The 16,309-nt window shown below is 40.8% G+C and overlaps 1 protein-coding gene across 1 annotated transcript in view; it reads right to left on the bottom strand.

Moving 5' to 3' along the window:
- The window catches only part of LOC134349574 (paramyosin), a 674,039-nt gene that overhangs the window by 179,400 nt on the left and 478,330 nt on the right, over positions 1 to 16,309 (bottom strand). Inside the window, exon 19 of the mRNA XM_063054149.1 lies at positions 8,265 to 8,384. Coding sequence (XP_062910219.1) covers positions 8,265 to 8,384 — 120 coding nt within the window. The remainder of the gene's footprint in view (positions 1 to 8,264; positions 8,385 to 16,309) is intronic.

The raw sequence follows: 16,309 nt of genomic DNA, 5'->3' as shown, positions 1-16,309 counted from the left end.
TTAACAATAGAATAGTAATTATTATTTGAACAGTCAGTTATAAGAATAGAAAAGATATGCATTATAAAGGGAGATCATTCATTAGATTAAATATTTCATCTTGGATTTGACAGGTGACCACAAGACTACATGGCTGCTTTAATGATTGAAATAATATTTTTTTTTAATTGGTTAACAGTGGATATTTAGTAAGACATTTTACTGAACACAGCTGTATTTGCTTTATTAATATATTCAGCAGCATCAGGCTTCATGTCCGCAGTTCAAATAGCCACTGGTTCAAAAAGGATCATTGCATAATTGGGAGTGCTCTATTGACTTGTACAATCCTTTGCATAGGTAAATAGTTCTGGACAAAAGATGTTCTGCTAGTGTTGTATTATATAACTTCCTTTGGGGTGCAGTGTAAATCAGATATTCACAGAAGTAAGTTTAAGTATCTGAAGCTTCATAATTAACTCTCTTCCTCCAAATTAATTTCATTGATTTCTGCAGTAAGAAGACCTCACCAATCTTGGCTGATTTTATTACTTTTCTGTTTCTACTAATAATGCAACAACCCCTAAAGAAGTTCGCAATTCAAAAGATACCGGGGAAAATAAGATTGGATTTGGCTGTGACAATCCCAATACTGTTAGGTAGATTAAATGCATTGAAACAAAGTAATATGGGGATCATGAACTTTCTGAAACTCACATGGAATTGATGAGATTTCACAGGAAAATCGAGATCAATAAGTGTACGGGGAATAAAAATTAGTAAAAATGTGTAAGTTATGTAAGAAAGCAAAATTCTCATTATAATGTTTTATTTATCCTAGAAACATATGAACTTACCTGACTATTAGGAACATGCTTTAAAAAACATTAAAAATAGAAAGAGTGCAAATTGTACGCTGAAGTTCTGTTATTGGATGCATTTGGAAGAACATAGTCAGTCAAAAATATGCATAGATCATGTTGGTTGCAAATTTTAAAAGAAACTGTTCACTTCAATAACAAAATTAGTATTGGAGTGGAATATTGTATTATCTGCTTGTTATGAAACATGTATGATACTTTTATAATTGATTTCCATTTCTCAGAAATCAATTTTCCCCACAAAGACTAAAACAAACTACAGCAATATTCTCAACATGTGGAAGGATTGGGTAATATTTCCAACGAAGAATTGGCTCTCTATTTCAAGACTGATTCCTTCTCCCTTCAACTACTATTTTCTACTTTGACAACCTTCTTCCTTCACTGCTGCATAATCTATCAAGTATCACATAGACTGTTTCATAAGAACATAAGAAGTAGGAGTAAGCTACCTGGCCCATCAAGGCTGCTCAATTACTCACTAAATTCATAGCTGACGTTCTACCTCAGTGCCTCCGACACACAGTATGCACACCCCTCTATTTCATTGATGTCCGGAAAAGTACCACTCTGTCTTGACTGGGCACATTGATGAAACCTCCAAAGTGCCTTTAAGTAGAGAGTTCCAAAGATTCATCTCACTCTGAATTGAGGAATTTCTCATCACCTCAGTCCTAAGCAACCTACACATTCTGATACCGTGCTGCAGGTCCCCCTCTCCTTTGTTGGGGATCAAATTTGAATTGGATCTGCTGTGATTCGTCTATGTACTAGGGAATACATTCTCCACCTACTCAACCTCTCCTCAATCTGTTTTCCCCAGAACCTGGGATCATCACTGCACTCCCTCTATCACATTTATACCCTTTAGATAATATCATACACCAAGGTCCTCTGATAGATTAGATTAGATTATGAGGACACACAGTCCTCTTTTTACTGTCATTTAGTAATGCATGCATTAAGAAATGATACAATATTCCTCCAGTGTGATATCACAGAAACACAGGACAGACCAAGACTGAAACTAACAAAAACCACATAAATATAACATATAGTTACAACAGTGCAACAATACTATAACTTGATGAAGAACAGGCCATGGGCACAGTAAAAAAGTTCAAAGTCTCTTGAAAGTCCCACATCTCACGCAGACGGGAGAAGGAAGAAAACTCCCCCTGCCATGCCCGACCACAGTCCGACTCTGAGTCGTCCGAAAACTTCGAGCCTCTGACCAGCCCTCCGACACTGAGTACCGAGCACCATCTCTGCCGACCGCTTCGACCCCAGCCTCGGTCGCCAGCAGCAGGCAAAGCCGGGGATTTTGGGGCCACCCTCCGGAGATTCTCGATCGCACAGTAGCAGCGGCAGCGAACCGGGCATTTCAGAAACTTCTCCAGATGTTCCTCTCTGCTCTCATGTCTGTCTCCATCAAATCAGAATTGTGCACGGCATCCTACTTACAAATACGATATCATTTCACCGGAGAGCTGCGCACGCTGCGTTGTACCGCCATCTTCTCCTCCCGCCTCCTGATAGGGCTTATTTACTTACTTCTGCATTCAAATCATTCCTGCCTGTGGCCATCAAACTTTACAAGTCCTCCCTTGGAGGGTCAGACACCCTGAGCCAATAGGCTGGTTCTGGACTAATTTTCTGGCATAATTTACATAATACTATTTAATTATTATCGTTTTATATTGCTATATTTATACTTTATTCCTGGTTGGTGCAACTGTAACGAAAACCAATTTCCCTCAGGATCGATAAAGTATGATTATGACTATGACTAAATCTTCTCATAATAGAGACCAATATACTATTTGCCCTCTTGATTACTTGATGCACCTGTGCACTGGCCTTCAGTGATGTGTATACAAGCATACTTTGGTCCTTGTGAACATGTTAACCAGTCTCTGATCATTTAACACACTTTGCCTTTCTGATATAGATACCAGAATATTTTCCACATAGCATTCCATCATTACATATTTGATTCAACTTGTCCATTTACCCTTGAAGTCACTGTAATCTTCCTCCAAGTTCACTATCCACCATGTTTAGTACAATCAGCAAACCAGGAAACATGGCGTTTGGCCTTCTCAATGTAGGTTGTGAAATTTTGGAACTTCAGCACTGATACCTATGGTAATCCACGAGTCCAGGCCTGCCAGCTTGAGAACAATACGTTATTTCCTACTATTTGCTTTAGGCCCAGTAGTGATTCTCAATCAAGATCAATATATTATCCCCAAACTTATGTGTCTTAACTTTGTTGATCAATGTTCTGTGTGGGAACCTATCAAATAGCTTTAAAAATCCAAATACTCCACATCCCGAGGTTACCCCATTTTTACTCAACTCATTATGTTCTCAAAGAGCTTCAGCAGGTCAGTCAAATGTGACTTTCATTTTATAAACCCATGTTCACTCGATTCAATTCTATTATTCTTTTCAAGTTGTACTGGTTTTACACACTTGACTCCAGCATTCGTGCCAAGTCTAGATTTGACCCCACCATGTTCTCATGCGAGTTTTTTTGAAGAGCTACTTAATAGCAATAGTATTGACTTTCACAGAAGCTGAAGCCATTGATAAATGATTTAACTGGAAACTTCCTATTTTTACGCTGGACTGAATTTGAGATCCCTCTGTGATCACTGGTTCACTTTAATAATATACTTGGGATGTAAATGTTCAAACGTATTTTTTTATCACACTTAAAGTAAGTTCTTTATTATTAATTCCTGTCTTAATACTGTCCATTAGCATTATCCTTATTAAACAGAATTTCACATTTGCTGATCAACAAACTGAATGCTGATGTTATAGTAACAAAGTAGCCCGTTGACAGCTTATAATGCAACCGGTTTTGTCAATAAGATGTAATTTCCAGTTGCTTGGCTGCTGTTATATACTGCAGGCCATTTGTGATACTAGTTAAATCTCATTAGCTTAGCAAATGAAAACACTAATTAGAATATTACAACTATTCATCTTTGAATGGATTTCAACTTATATTAATGGCATCGTGATAATTCTAACAAGATAAAGTTTGATATCAACACAGTCCTAAAAAAAACTATCTAAAATTAAAATCTTACTTACATTCAGCTAAAATTTCAAAGACTTTCATTTGCATGCATGAGCAATTACAGCTAGTATCATTATCAATTACACGCACAATGACATAGAGACAGATACTGACACCATGCCATCAAATTCTTTCAGGCCTCACCAAAAATAATGATTTGCAAATGCAAATACTGCACTTAAAACATAAGCCTTTAGGCTATCCAGCACTCTCAAGAGGATATGATAACTTAATTTACATATATTAAAAGTAAACAAGGAACAGTTAGTGAAAGTGACATCCTTCAGGTTCGTTTGTTATAACAAAGATTGCAGTGGATTATATAATGTATGCATGGTTTCCATCAATCATTGAAATCGTTCTAATTTTTAAACCATTATCTAAGATATTTTGAAAGGCAACGCTATCACGTTACGAGAGACGAGAAGCTCAGCTGACTGTCCACTTCTTCCACAAAACACGACCTCATTTTAGCAAGAGCACTTTGTTCTCTGAAAGAAGGGGGAAGATTCTGATGTCAATCAACAGTTACTTTCTGAAATATAAGAGGAAGAAAAAAGAAGTATCTCCCAGCTATACCAGTAACTTGGAGCAAGAATTTGGTATAGAGTGAGCATTACCAATAGTGTGGTGGGGAATATAGGAATGTTCCTTAGTTAAGAGTGTTCTTTAGTTACTTTGCCTCTAGCATATCAGTAACCTCAGAGCTCACAAACCCACTAATGTGAACACACTAGATGATTCCTAGCCTGTTTAGTGACATAACATGCCATGCATTCCTTCTTCATGTCTTCATCATTTCCCACACTTAAATACTTTCCAGTTGGAGAAACAATTCTTTGATGGACACTGTGATTACTAACACAAGTGATGACATCAGTCCTATATGTATAGGCATCCGTTAGTCCCGTGAGACCATGGATTTGCGCCTTAGAGGGTTTCCAGGGTGCAGGCCTGGGCAAGGTTGTATGGAAGACTGGCAGTTGCCCATGCTGCAAGTCTCCCCTCTCCACGACACTGATGTTGTCCAAGGGAAAGGCTTAGGGCCGATACATCAGTCTGCATCATTAATAACAACAGCAACAACTTTCATTCGCATTGTCCCTTCAATGCAGTAGAAATATCCCAAGGTGCTTCAAAGAAGTAAGATCAAATAAAATTTAACAGCAACACAAGAGAAGATACTTAAGAAAAAGACTACTGAAAATACTCAGTGAGCCATGCAGCATTTGTGGAGAAAATCCAGATGCTGGATTGTGCTTGGTTTGATCCAACCCACTGCTGGGGCTCACCACTGCATGAGCCCACTAGCCACGTTACATGTGTACTGCAAACAAATCAGATTTGTGAGTGGAGCAGACATGAATAATGACCGAGCCTCAAGACAATCTTCCTAAAACCCCATCCCTTTTACTGCCATATTTTGAAAAAAAAAGTCAAATAAAATATACATAAAACTGCTAATAACGTACAGTAACTAGCATCATTAAATTGGAAATCTGGGACATGGTAATCCATGTACTGAGTCCACACAACCATCAGCTGGCTGTCAGCAGCATCCAACCCGATCAAGCAGAAACTTCTTCATGAGTGGTCCATTCACGGAAGTGGTATCAGGGCAAGTAGGACATTGCTTAGGATGCCCTGTGTGTGTCAGGGCAAATTACTGAGCGGCACAATGGCACAGCTGCTGCCTCAGAGCTCCGATAATGCAGATTCAATCCTCACCAGTGGAGTTTGCATATTCCCCCTGTGAAGTGCTGGTTGGTAGGTTAATTGGGCACTTTAAATTGTCCTGAGTGTAGGCAGGTGCTAGAATCAGGTGCAGTTGATGGGAATATGGGGAGAATAGATTACTCAGGAAAACTAGTCAGGGAATATGATTACTCTGTGGGTCAGAAAACACTCAGTGAGACAAAATCAATTTTTCTGTATCATCAGAAAATATGACTGGAAAGAAAGAATACTGAACACAAAAGACTGAGGACAAATATATAGCAATATTTAATCTAGAAGTTTTAATTTGAAAGGAAAGGGGTGAGGAAGTTTCTCCATCTCCACCACAGCTGTTGTCAGGATGAGGCTTTCTATTCTAGAACATTTGAGATGTTCTCATTTTTTTCAACGAACAGGATTCCTTTCCATCACCACTAATGCTGTCCTCACCCGCATCCCACACAAAATGCTGGGGGAACTTAGCAGGTCAGGCAGTATCAATGGAAAAAAGTACAGCTGACGTTTCGGGCCGAAACGTTAAACTGTACTCTTTTCCATAGATGCTGCCTGGCCTTCTGAGTTCCCCAAGCATTTTGTATGTGCTGCTCGGACCTCCAGCATCTGCAGATTTTCTCTTGCTCCTCACCTGCATCCCCTCCATTTCCCACACATCTACTCCCAGCCCATCCTCCTGCTGTCATAACAGCGATAGGGTTCCCCGTCCTTACCTACCACCACATGAACCTACATGTCCTGGCACATTACTCTCTGTAACTTCTGCCATCTCCAAAGGGATCATACTAGTGAGCATATCTTTCCCTACCCTTTCTTCTCTACTTTCTGGAGGAATTTCTCTCGATGGACTGCATAGTCCTCTCGTCTACGCTCACTGATCTCCCTCCTGGCATTTATTCCTGCAAGCATGACAAGTGATACATCTGCCCTTACATGTCCTCCCTCATTCATGTCCCCAAATAGTCCTTCCAGTTGAGCCAAAACTTCACTTTCAGGTATGTACAGGTCATCTATTGTATCCGGTGCTCCAGGTGTGTACTCCTCTACGTCAGTGAGATCCGATGTAGATTGGGGGACCACTTTGTCGAGCACTTTTGCTTTACCCAGTGCAAAAGGCAGGGTCTCCTGGTAGATACCCATTTCAATTTGACTTCCCAATCTGCGCCTTGTAAGGCATGAAAATGCCTGACGCAGGCCTCTCATGATGTGAGTCGACGTTCCCCATCCCATTCCAATTTTAACATGTCTGTGGCATCCTCAAATGTCGCGATGAAGTCAAAATCAGGTTGGAGGAACAATACCTCATATTCTGTCTGGGTAGCTTCCAACCTGAAGGTATGAACATCAATTTCTCCATCGTCCTGTACAGTTGAAGTTTGATTATCATTCAACCATACATGAACACAGCCAAACAAAACAGCGTTTCTCTGAGGCCAAAGTACAATGCACATTACCAACAACACATAGCACACAGCAAAAATAGCACATATGGTTATGATTTCAGAAGAAAGCACACAGGCAAAATAAAGAAAATAATATAGTCCAAGTCCTTGAATGGCTCCCTGGTCCTTCCACCAAATGAACACGGGAGGACAGCACCAAGCAAACACTGAAGGACAGCACTGTGCAAATGTCTCCCCCTTCCCTCCTTCTTTCTTTCTCTATTTCCAATTCTGGTTACTTTCTCATCCTTTCTCTTCTGCTCAGCTGCCCATCACTTCCCTCTGGTCCTCCCCCTTCCCTTTCTTCCACAGTCCACTGTCCTTTCCTATCATATTCCTTTTACGTCAGCTCTTTATCTCTCCCACCAACTTCCTATTTCATCCCCCTCTCCCACCCACACACCTTCCCTCTCACCTATCACCTGCCATCTTGTTCTCCTTCCCCTCTCTCCACCTTCTTATTCTGGCTTCTGCCCCCTTTCCATCCAGTCCTGATGAAGGGTCTTGGCCAGAAACATCAACTACTTATTCCCCTCCATAGATGCTGCCTGGCTTGCTGAGCTCCTCCAGCATTTTGTTTGTTTTGCTCAAGTTTTCCAGCAATGGCAAAATCTCTTCTGTTGTTTTAAAAATGATTGCTTTGGACATAAAGGGAGAAAACAGGTCTAAAAGAGAGCAATTGAGAACAGCAGAGAATTTTTGAAACTAAAAAAGATACTGATGAAAACTAATACGTGACAACTGACACCTTCTTATGCAAGAAACAATGATCTGCTAATAACACAATGTGTTATACAACTAAATTAGTAGCTGATTGCAAAGTGAGGAAATTTCTGAAAGGCACAGAGCTCGAAATGAAATTGTTCCTGTAAATAGCTGAGTTGGTAATCGAGTTTCATTGAATATATTTATTCCAATTAAATGAACCATTTTTCATTAGTGTTACCAAAACCAGCTTATGTAACTACTATTGTGTTAAAGTGTATTTCAAATTCTGTTTTAACAGCTGCATCAGCTCCAAATGAAATGAACAGAATTTCTGAAAGGTAGATAAATAACCAGTGGTGTAATTTTCATAATGCAGTTTCTTTTTCTGAAAAATAAATTGTAATGTACCTCTCCTTTGAGGCTTTGTACCTTTTCCTCCTCTGTAGCCAACTTTAATTGAAGATCTTTGACTTGCGACTTCTCTTTCATTAGCTCCAAGCAGATATTATAATATTTGTTTTGCAGATATGCGATCTCTTCTTCCTTAATCTGTGGAGGCACCAAAATATTCTAGTTACTTTAACGAGAACGTATTAGGACATAACGTATTTGGCAGCCTTGTAGTATTTGTGATCAAAATATATTTATTAATTATTTGCAACAATAGTAACATAGGTAAATATGGATGTTATAATTGAAAAAGTACTAACTGACTTCTTGAGTCCCAATCACCACTGGTAATCCTTTTCTGATAGACAGTAGTAATAGGAACTACACACATAAAAGTTGCTGGTGAACGCAGCAGGCCAGGCAGCATCTCTAAGAAGAGGTACAGTCAACGTTCGGGCCGAGACCCTCCGTCAGGGCTAACTGAAAGAAGGGTCTCGGCCCGAAACGTCGACTGTACCTCTTCCTAGAGATGCTGCCTGGCCTGCTGCGTTCACCGGCAACTTTTATGTGTGGTGCTTGAAATTCCAGCATCTGCAGATTTCCTTGTGTTTGAGTAAGAGGAACCGAACTGATTAAGACTGCTTGTTAAGTGATTTAATTAGTGGAGGGAAAAGCAAAGATGTCATAGCAGTAGATGTTGGCCTTCAGTAGATAATATTGGCACATACAGTTAAGAATGAGAAATTGGAGTTTTCATCAACATTTAGTCTTGGGACACATGATCTGAAATATTAGTTTTGTGTAAATTATGGACTCATGATCTTCCAATGCACTTTCCTCAACTGGGCATGGTCTGTGCTGGTACTTTGAAGAAGGAACAGAACACTGTTTACCTTCACTGTAAGAAAATAGACAAAATGTATTTCAAGAATTTCCAGGCTTTCACTGCGCACATTTTTTTGCCAGAGAGCAGGTAGAGCTCAGCCTCTCAACCTGTTGCCTACAAGCTGCTGTTTGGCTAAATGAGGCTAGAGTGGCTTTGGTTAATAGCACAGTACAGGCCCTTAGGCCCACAATGTTGTTCTGACCTCTTCACCTACTCTAAGATCAACTTAACCCTTCCCTCCTTTATAACCCTCCATTTATTCTCCCATCCATGTGCCTAACTAAGAGTTTCTTAGATACCTCTAATGCATCTGTCTCTACCACCACCCCAGGCAGGTGAGGAGTAAAGGCAAAGAAGGCAGTATAGAAACATAGAAAACCTACAGCACAATACGGGCCCTTTGGCCCACAAAGCTGGGCTGATCATGTCCTTACCTTAGAACTACCTAGGCTTACCCATAGCTCTCAATTTTTCTAAGCTCCATGTACCCATCCAGGAGTCTCTTAAAAGACCCTATTATTTCCGCCTCCACCACCGCCGCTGGCAGCCCATTCCACACACTCACCACTCTCTGCGTAAAAAACACCCCTGACATCTCCTCTGTACCTTCTTCCATGCACCTTGAAACTATGCCCTCTCATGCTAGCCATTTCAGCCCTGGGAAAAAGCCTCTGACTAACCACACGATCAATGCCTCTCATTATCTTGTACACCTCTATCAGATCACCTCTCATCGTCCATCACTCCAAGGAGAAAAGGCCGAGTTTACTCAACCTATTCTCATAAGGCATGCTCTCCAATCCAGGCAACATCCTTGTAAATCTCCTCTGCACCCTTTCTATGCTTTCCACATCCTTCCTTTAGTGAGGCGACCAAAATTGAGAACAGTACTCCAAGTGGGGTCTGACCAGGGTCCTATATAGCTGTAACATTACCTCTCAGCTCTTAGACTCAATCCCACGATTGATGAAGGCCAATGCCTTCTTAACCACAGAGTCAATCTGCACAGCATCTTTGAGTGTCCTACGGACTTGGACCCCAAGATCCCTTTGATCTTCCATACTGCCAAGAGTCTTGCCATTAATGCTATATTCTGCCATATTTGACCAACTATAATGAACACCTCACATATATCTGGGTTGAACTCCATCTGCCACCTCTCGGTCCAGTTTTGCATCCTATCAATGTCCCGCTGTAACCTTTGACAGCCTTCCACACTATCCACAACACCCCCAACCTTTGTGTCATCAGCAAATTTACTAACCCATTCCTCCACTTCCTCATCCAAGTCATTTATAAAAATCTCAAAGAGTAGGGGTCCCAGAACAGATCCCTGAGGCAAACCACTGGTCACCGACCTCCATGCAGAATATGACCCATCTACAACCACTCTTCGCTTACTGTGGGTAAGCCAGTTTTGGATCCACAAAGCAATGTCCCCTTGGATCCCATGCCTCCTTATTTTCTGAATAAGCCTTGCATGGGTACCTTATCAAATGCCTTCTTATTCATCTTGTTGATTAGTTTAATCCCAATAAAAATATGCTGTAAGAAAGATTGAGGAAAGTGTTGGTTGACTCCAAAGTGAACTGTGAATGGATCAGTGCTGGACCTGCTGGTTTGAATCACAGCCTTCACAAGATCACAAGACAAAGGAGCGGAAGTAGGCCATTCGGCCCATCGAGTCTGCTCCGCAACTTCCCCATGAGCTAAACTATTCACCCATCTAGTTCCAATTTCCGGCTTTTTCCCCATATCCCTTGATACCCTGACTAATTAGATACCTGTCAATCTCCTCCTTAAACGCCCTCAATGATCGGGCCTCCACAGCCATATGTGGCAACAAATTCCACAAATCCACGACCCTCTGGCTAAAAAAATTTCTCCTCATCTCTGTTTTAACTGGGTACCCTCTAATTCTAAGCCTGCATGCCATCATGAAGCAGACATAGATGGAGGGAAATTCTGATGGTAGTCAAACCTGGGAAATATTCTATACAGTCCCTTTCCATCAATAGAGTGAAAAAAATTTGCTCCCTGCAACTTAAAAAAAAATGGTTAGCAATGATTATCATTCCTACTGCAGCTCTTAATGGACAGAATCCATACTCTGATCCTGGGAGCAGCTTATAAACTGCTGGGTGGAGGCAACTGGAGAGCATCCTGCCAGTGACTTCCTATTCAGCAACCAAAATGTGTTCTCAATGCTTTTCTCCACCTGCTCCGGACAGATGGGTGGTACCTTGCTGGGTCAAAGTCAGGAGAATGTGAAATCTGGCGCAGCTTGCATGGTAACTTTTCAATATTCTAAAACCAGATAATAAAAAGTCAAAAGACAGTACTTAAGTCAGTATATGGCAATGAACTGGTGTGTACTGTTTCATGAACACAACACACATATTTATAGAAATGATCTTGCTGTTTTGATATCTGTCTGAAATTGAACTCAACTGATTTTTTTTTAGAACTAATTGTATTTATGGGTTTAAACAGTGGATAGGATTTTAGTGCAGGTACTGTCAAATAAAGAACTTGAAATTTTACCAACAGATTCACAACACCAGTTTTGCCAGTTTACCTGCTGTTGGGACTTCACTTAAGAATCAGAATTAGGTTTATTAACAATGACATATTTACTTATCATTTATTTAGCACGGAACTGGCCTTTTTGGCCAATTTATCATTTATTTAGCGCAGAACTGGCCTCTTTGGCCAATCAAGTTGCACTGCCCAGCAACCCACCCATTTAACCCTTGCCTAATCACAGGACAATTTACAATGACCAATTAACCTACTAACTGGTATGTCTTTGGAATGTCGAAGGAAAGCTGAGCACCTGGAGGAAACTCACATGTTCACAGACACTCTCAGCTGCCTCGCGAAAACAGCCAATACATCCTATCCTCGTTATACGCGTCTTCAGACTATGTGGATTCACAGTTATGTGAGGAACCTATTTCTACCAAGGTCTCGTTATATGCATTCAAAATTCAGTTATGCAAGGAGCACTGCCTTCCCGCCAATACAAGTCACGTGTGCACACCCCACAGTCTCACTGTTGGGATGAGAAGCACCGCTTTCCCGCCAATACAAGTCAGGTGCGTGCACCTCACAATCTCACTCCCGCCACTCTCGCATTGGTTTTGGCAACGTGTGGATGCGCGATCTTAAACTTCTGTTGGTTTTACCTACGGTGCAGTGATTTTGTGCTTGAAATATTTAACTATGCCTCCTAAGCGTCCGATGTCATGTCTTGGGCTGTCAGCCGAGCAGCAGAGAACCACTTTAACACATGAAAAAAAGTTGGAAATTATAAACAGCGTGGCATCTACTGCCAGGAACAGAATCTTGCCTTTAAAGTTCTTCTGTTGCTTGACAATGCGCCAGCCCATCCTAAACATTTGGACAGCATTCATCCTAACATAACAGTGCGTTTCCTGACGCCTAACACAACATCGATGATTCAACCACTCGACCGGTGTAATCCACATTCAAGGCGTACGTTTTTTTTTACGGCGAACTATCTCTCAGATGCTGCAAACAACAGATGATTTTGAAAATCCCGGGAGTTTACCAACAGTGAGGGAATGGTGGAAGTCGGAACACAAATGGCGATGGACATGGACCCAAGTTTAGAACGGAGTCAGCATTTCAGTCGTTCCCTGCTGTCAACCCTTCTTCCCTACAAGCAAATTTACGCTGAAAAACAAAATGCTGCTAAGCAAACAACCATCACCACTTTATGCAAATCGCTGTAATCTTTCTGCTGCCAGCAGTTCTAAGAGTTTTGTGAGTCTTCCTTCACCCCTTGCTGTGCTTGATATTATCCTGACGACCACAACCATCCACCTTATCCATGTAAACACAAAATAATCTGTAGCTGCTGTGATCAAAGCAACACTTTCAGTACGCTGGATGGACTCAGCAGGTCAGGCAGCATCAGTCAGAAACGATCAGTTGACGTTTCGGGCCGGAACCCTTCGTCAGGCCTGAAGAATGAAAGATGGGGAAGGATTTGAAGAATGCTTGTAGCTTCAGTTGAAAGATCCGTGTAAAGCTGCCCGACACCACAACAACCACTCATCTCCTGGAGTGAACACACCTGCCGCCGTTGGTGAGTACTGTACACCAGAGGATGTTAACTTTCTATGATGTATTACATTGAATATTACCTTAAATTGATTAAATATCAATACAAATATTGTCTTGTAGTTCTGCTTTTGTGTCGTATTGGTATAAAAATGTGAATAAGTTACAGGTAAAACATACTTAGGAAGCCCTCTGGAATGCATCCCTATTTTCTCCATTTAAATAATTATTCACATTATGCGATTTCACATTATGCGTCAACTTCGAGGAACGTATCCCTCACATATAATGAGGATAGGGTGTATAATCAAGGACCCTTCCTATCCCAGTCATTCTTTCTTCTCCCCTTTCTCAATGGCTAGAAATATCAAAGCTTGAAAGCACATACCAACGGACTCAACATCTTCTACCCTGCTGTTATCAGACCTCTCACGCTAAACTCTTGACCTCTTTATCTTGCTCGAACTTGCCCTTGCACTTTGATAGCTTACACTTTCTTTGTAGTCATGATTCTATATTCTTCATTCTGTGTTTTGTTTTACCAGCTCAGCAAACTCACAGTATGTATGTATGGCATGATCTGACTAGATGGCACATAAACATATAAGGAATTGGAATAGCTGCTTTTGTACAAGCATACTAAGTGGATGGTTTTATTCCCATTTTGGAGAATGATAGTCAACTCGGCATAAACAATCATATTAATGCAAAATAGTCAGAAGATGGGCTCATGAGTAAATGGACAATCTTTCAGGAAAAAGACAGGTGCAGATTCCGCGAGCATTCCCTCTGGATTAAAGTTGTATGAGCAGTTTTCCAATTGAAGTCAGTCATTTTATGAAATCACTAACAGTATAAGAGAGACCTGCTAACTTCATTGAGATGCTTATTGTTAAAGATACATTGCTGACTCTGAGCAACTGACTATTTTGGAACTGTTGATGATTAGAAGAAATTGAAGATCTCTTCTTGACAGCTAATTAAATCTGCACTGCGTCTTCTTTCTGTGATATTATACAGAGCTGACGCTGTCAGCAGAATTCCTATGGGCACACGTCTTTATTTGTAATTTCTGGAGTAGGATCATCAAAGGAACAATGCCAGGCAAGTGCAGTCACACCTTAAAGACATTTCATTTTGAATCACCTTTGTGCTGCCACTTGTGTGTACGTGAGCTGCTCTCATGTGTCAGAACACATGAAAGATCTCCAGAGGCGCAGTTTTGCAGCAGATTTGCAAGATCAGTTAGAATCATTGAAGCAGTAGGGCAAAGAACAAGGGCAGCCATTGGCCTATTGAGTCTGTGTTGCCTCATTATGGAGCAACATCTCTATCCATTTCCCCAAAAGATTTTCTTTCAGCGCTGATCCAAATCCCCTTGGATAGCACTGAGTGTATGTTTCCACCACAGCCACAGACATTGAGACCAGATTATAACTGCTCTGCAGAAAAGTGTTCTATCTCACATTCCCTTGAATGTTTTGACCATCACTTTAAACTAGGGTCACTTAGTAACTGAATCATGTGCTACTAGATAAAGCTTTTATTTCACAAATCTAGAGAAGGGTGGAGATAGAGTTGCAAATTTGATGATATTGGTGCCAGAGCACTGGAAGGTGGGCAATGTAGTACACAATGCAGTGTGCTTAGACCCCTGCTTGACTTGCTTTATATTTTTGACTGTGAGGCTAAACACAGCTCTGATGCCTTATTTAAGTTTGCTGATGACACCACTGTTGTTTGCCGAATCAAAGGTGGTGACGAATCAGCATATAAGAGGGAGACTGAAAATCTGAGTGGTGCCACAACAACAACATCTCTTTCAATGACATCAAGACCAAGGAGTTGATTATTGACTTCAGGAGGAGGGAACCAGGGGTGCATGAGCCGGTCCTTATCAAGAGATGGAAAGGGTCAGCAATAAGCTCATAATCACACATCACATAAGCGCCAATATGAAGAAAGCTGTCAATTCCCTAGAAATTAGCGAAGATTCAGCATAATATCTGAAACTTTGGCAACTTCTATACGTAGATGTGTGATAGAGAGTATATTGACTGGTTGCATGAATGGAAAATCCTCCAAAAAGTAGTGGATACTGCCCAATCCATCATGGGTGAAGCCTCCCCCACCGTTAAGCACATCTATATGGATCAGTTTCATACGAAAGCAGCATCCATCATCAAGGAGCCCACCACCCAGGGCATGCTGTCTTCTCATTCCGTCCATCAGGAAGAAGGTATAGGAGCTTCCGAACCCATACATCAGGTTCAAGAACAGTTATTACTTGTCAACCACCAGGTTCTTGAACCAGAGTGGATAACTTCAATCAACCTCACTCAGCCCATCACTGAACTGTTCCCAGAACTTATGGATTCACTTTTAAGGACTCTTCATCTCACGTTCTTGAAACTTATTGCTTTTTTTTTTATTTATTTACTTACTTACTTACTTATTTTTCTTTTATATTTGCAGTTTCTTAGCATGAAATTAAAAATGACAAGTTATCAGGAATTTGTTGAAGATATAATTAATTAGGATGATTAAGATGATACTGGGCTTAGAAAGCTTTGCACAACTCCAAACGAAAATGCTGTGATTTGAAAAATTACATAACCTGTACACTTTTCTGTTGTGAAATTCAACTCTTAATGCTTTAGCATAACTTTTGTTTTTTCGTAGCATATTTTTTCCTGATGTAAAACTTTCCAAGTGATGACAATAGTGCAACATGCAAAATGTATTTCTAGCGAAACCATTGATCTGAAAAACAACTGCTTCTGTTTACTTGTTGAACAACAATATTTTATTAACACTGATTTCCGCTGGAACTGTGCCCACTAAAGGACCAACATTCAAACTTTGTTTGCCCTCAATGAGATCTCTGACGTACAATGCAATCTCATTTATGCACCTGAACTGTTTTACCCATGGATGCCAGGGCCACCTCAGTACCCCAGCTTCTGCTACCGTTATATCAATATAAAAGGAGGAGGCTTCATCACTGTTCCTTCAGCTTAAGAGACTTGACACAGTGGGCACAGTCAATGGCTACACGGCTGTCTTCCCCAGACGGGCATAGATATCTTCACAGAGGTGTCCCTCCCCA

Source organism: Mobula hypostoma, chromosome 1, assembly GCF_963921235.1.
Source record: "Mobula hypostoma chromosome 1, sMobHyp1.1, whole genome shotgun sequence".
Classification (NCBI taxonomy): domain Eukaryota; kingdom Metazoa; phylum Chordata; class Chondrichthyes; order Myliobatiformes; family Myliobatidae; genus Mobula; species Mobula hypostoma.
The sequence above is the reverse complement of the archived record's forward strand: the minus strand, read 5'-3'. Positions and strand labels throughout refer to the sequence as shown.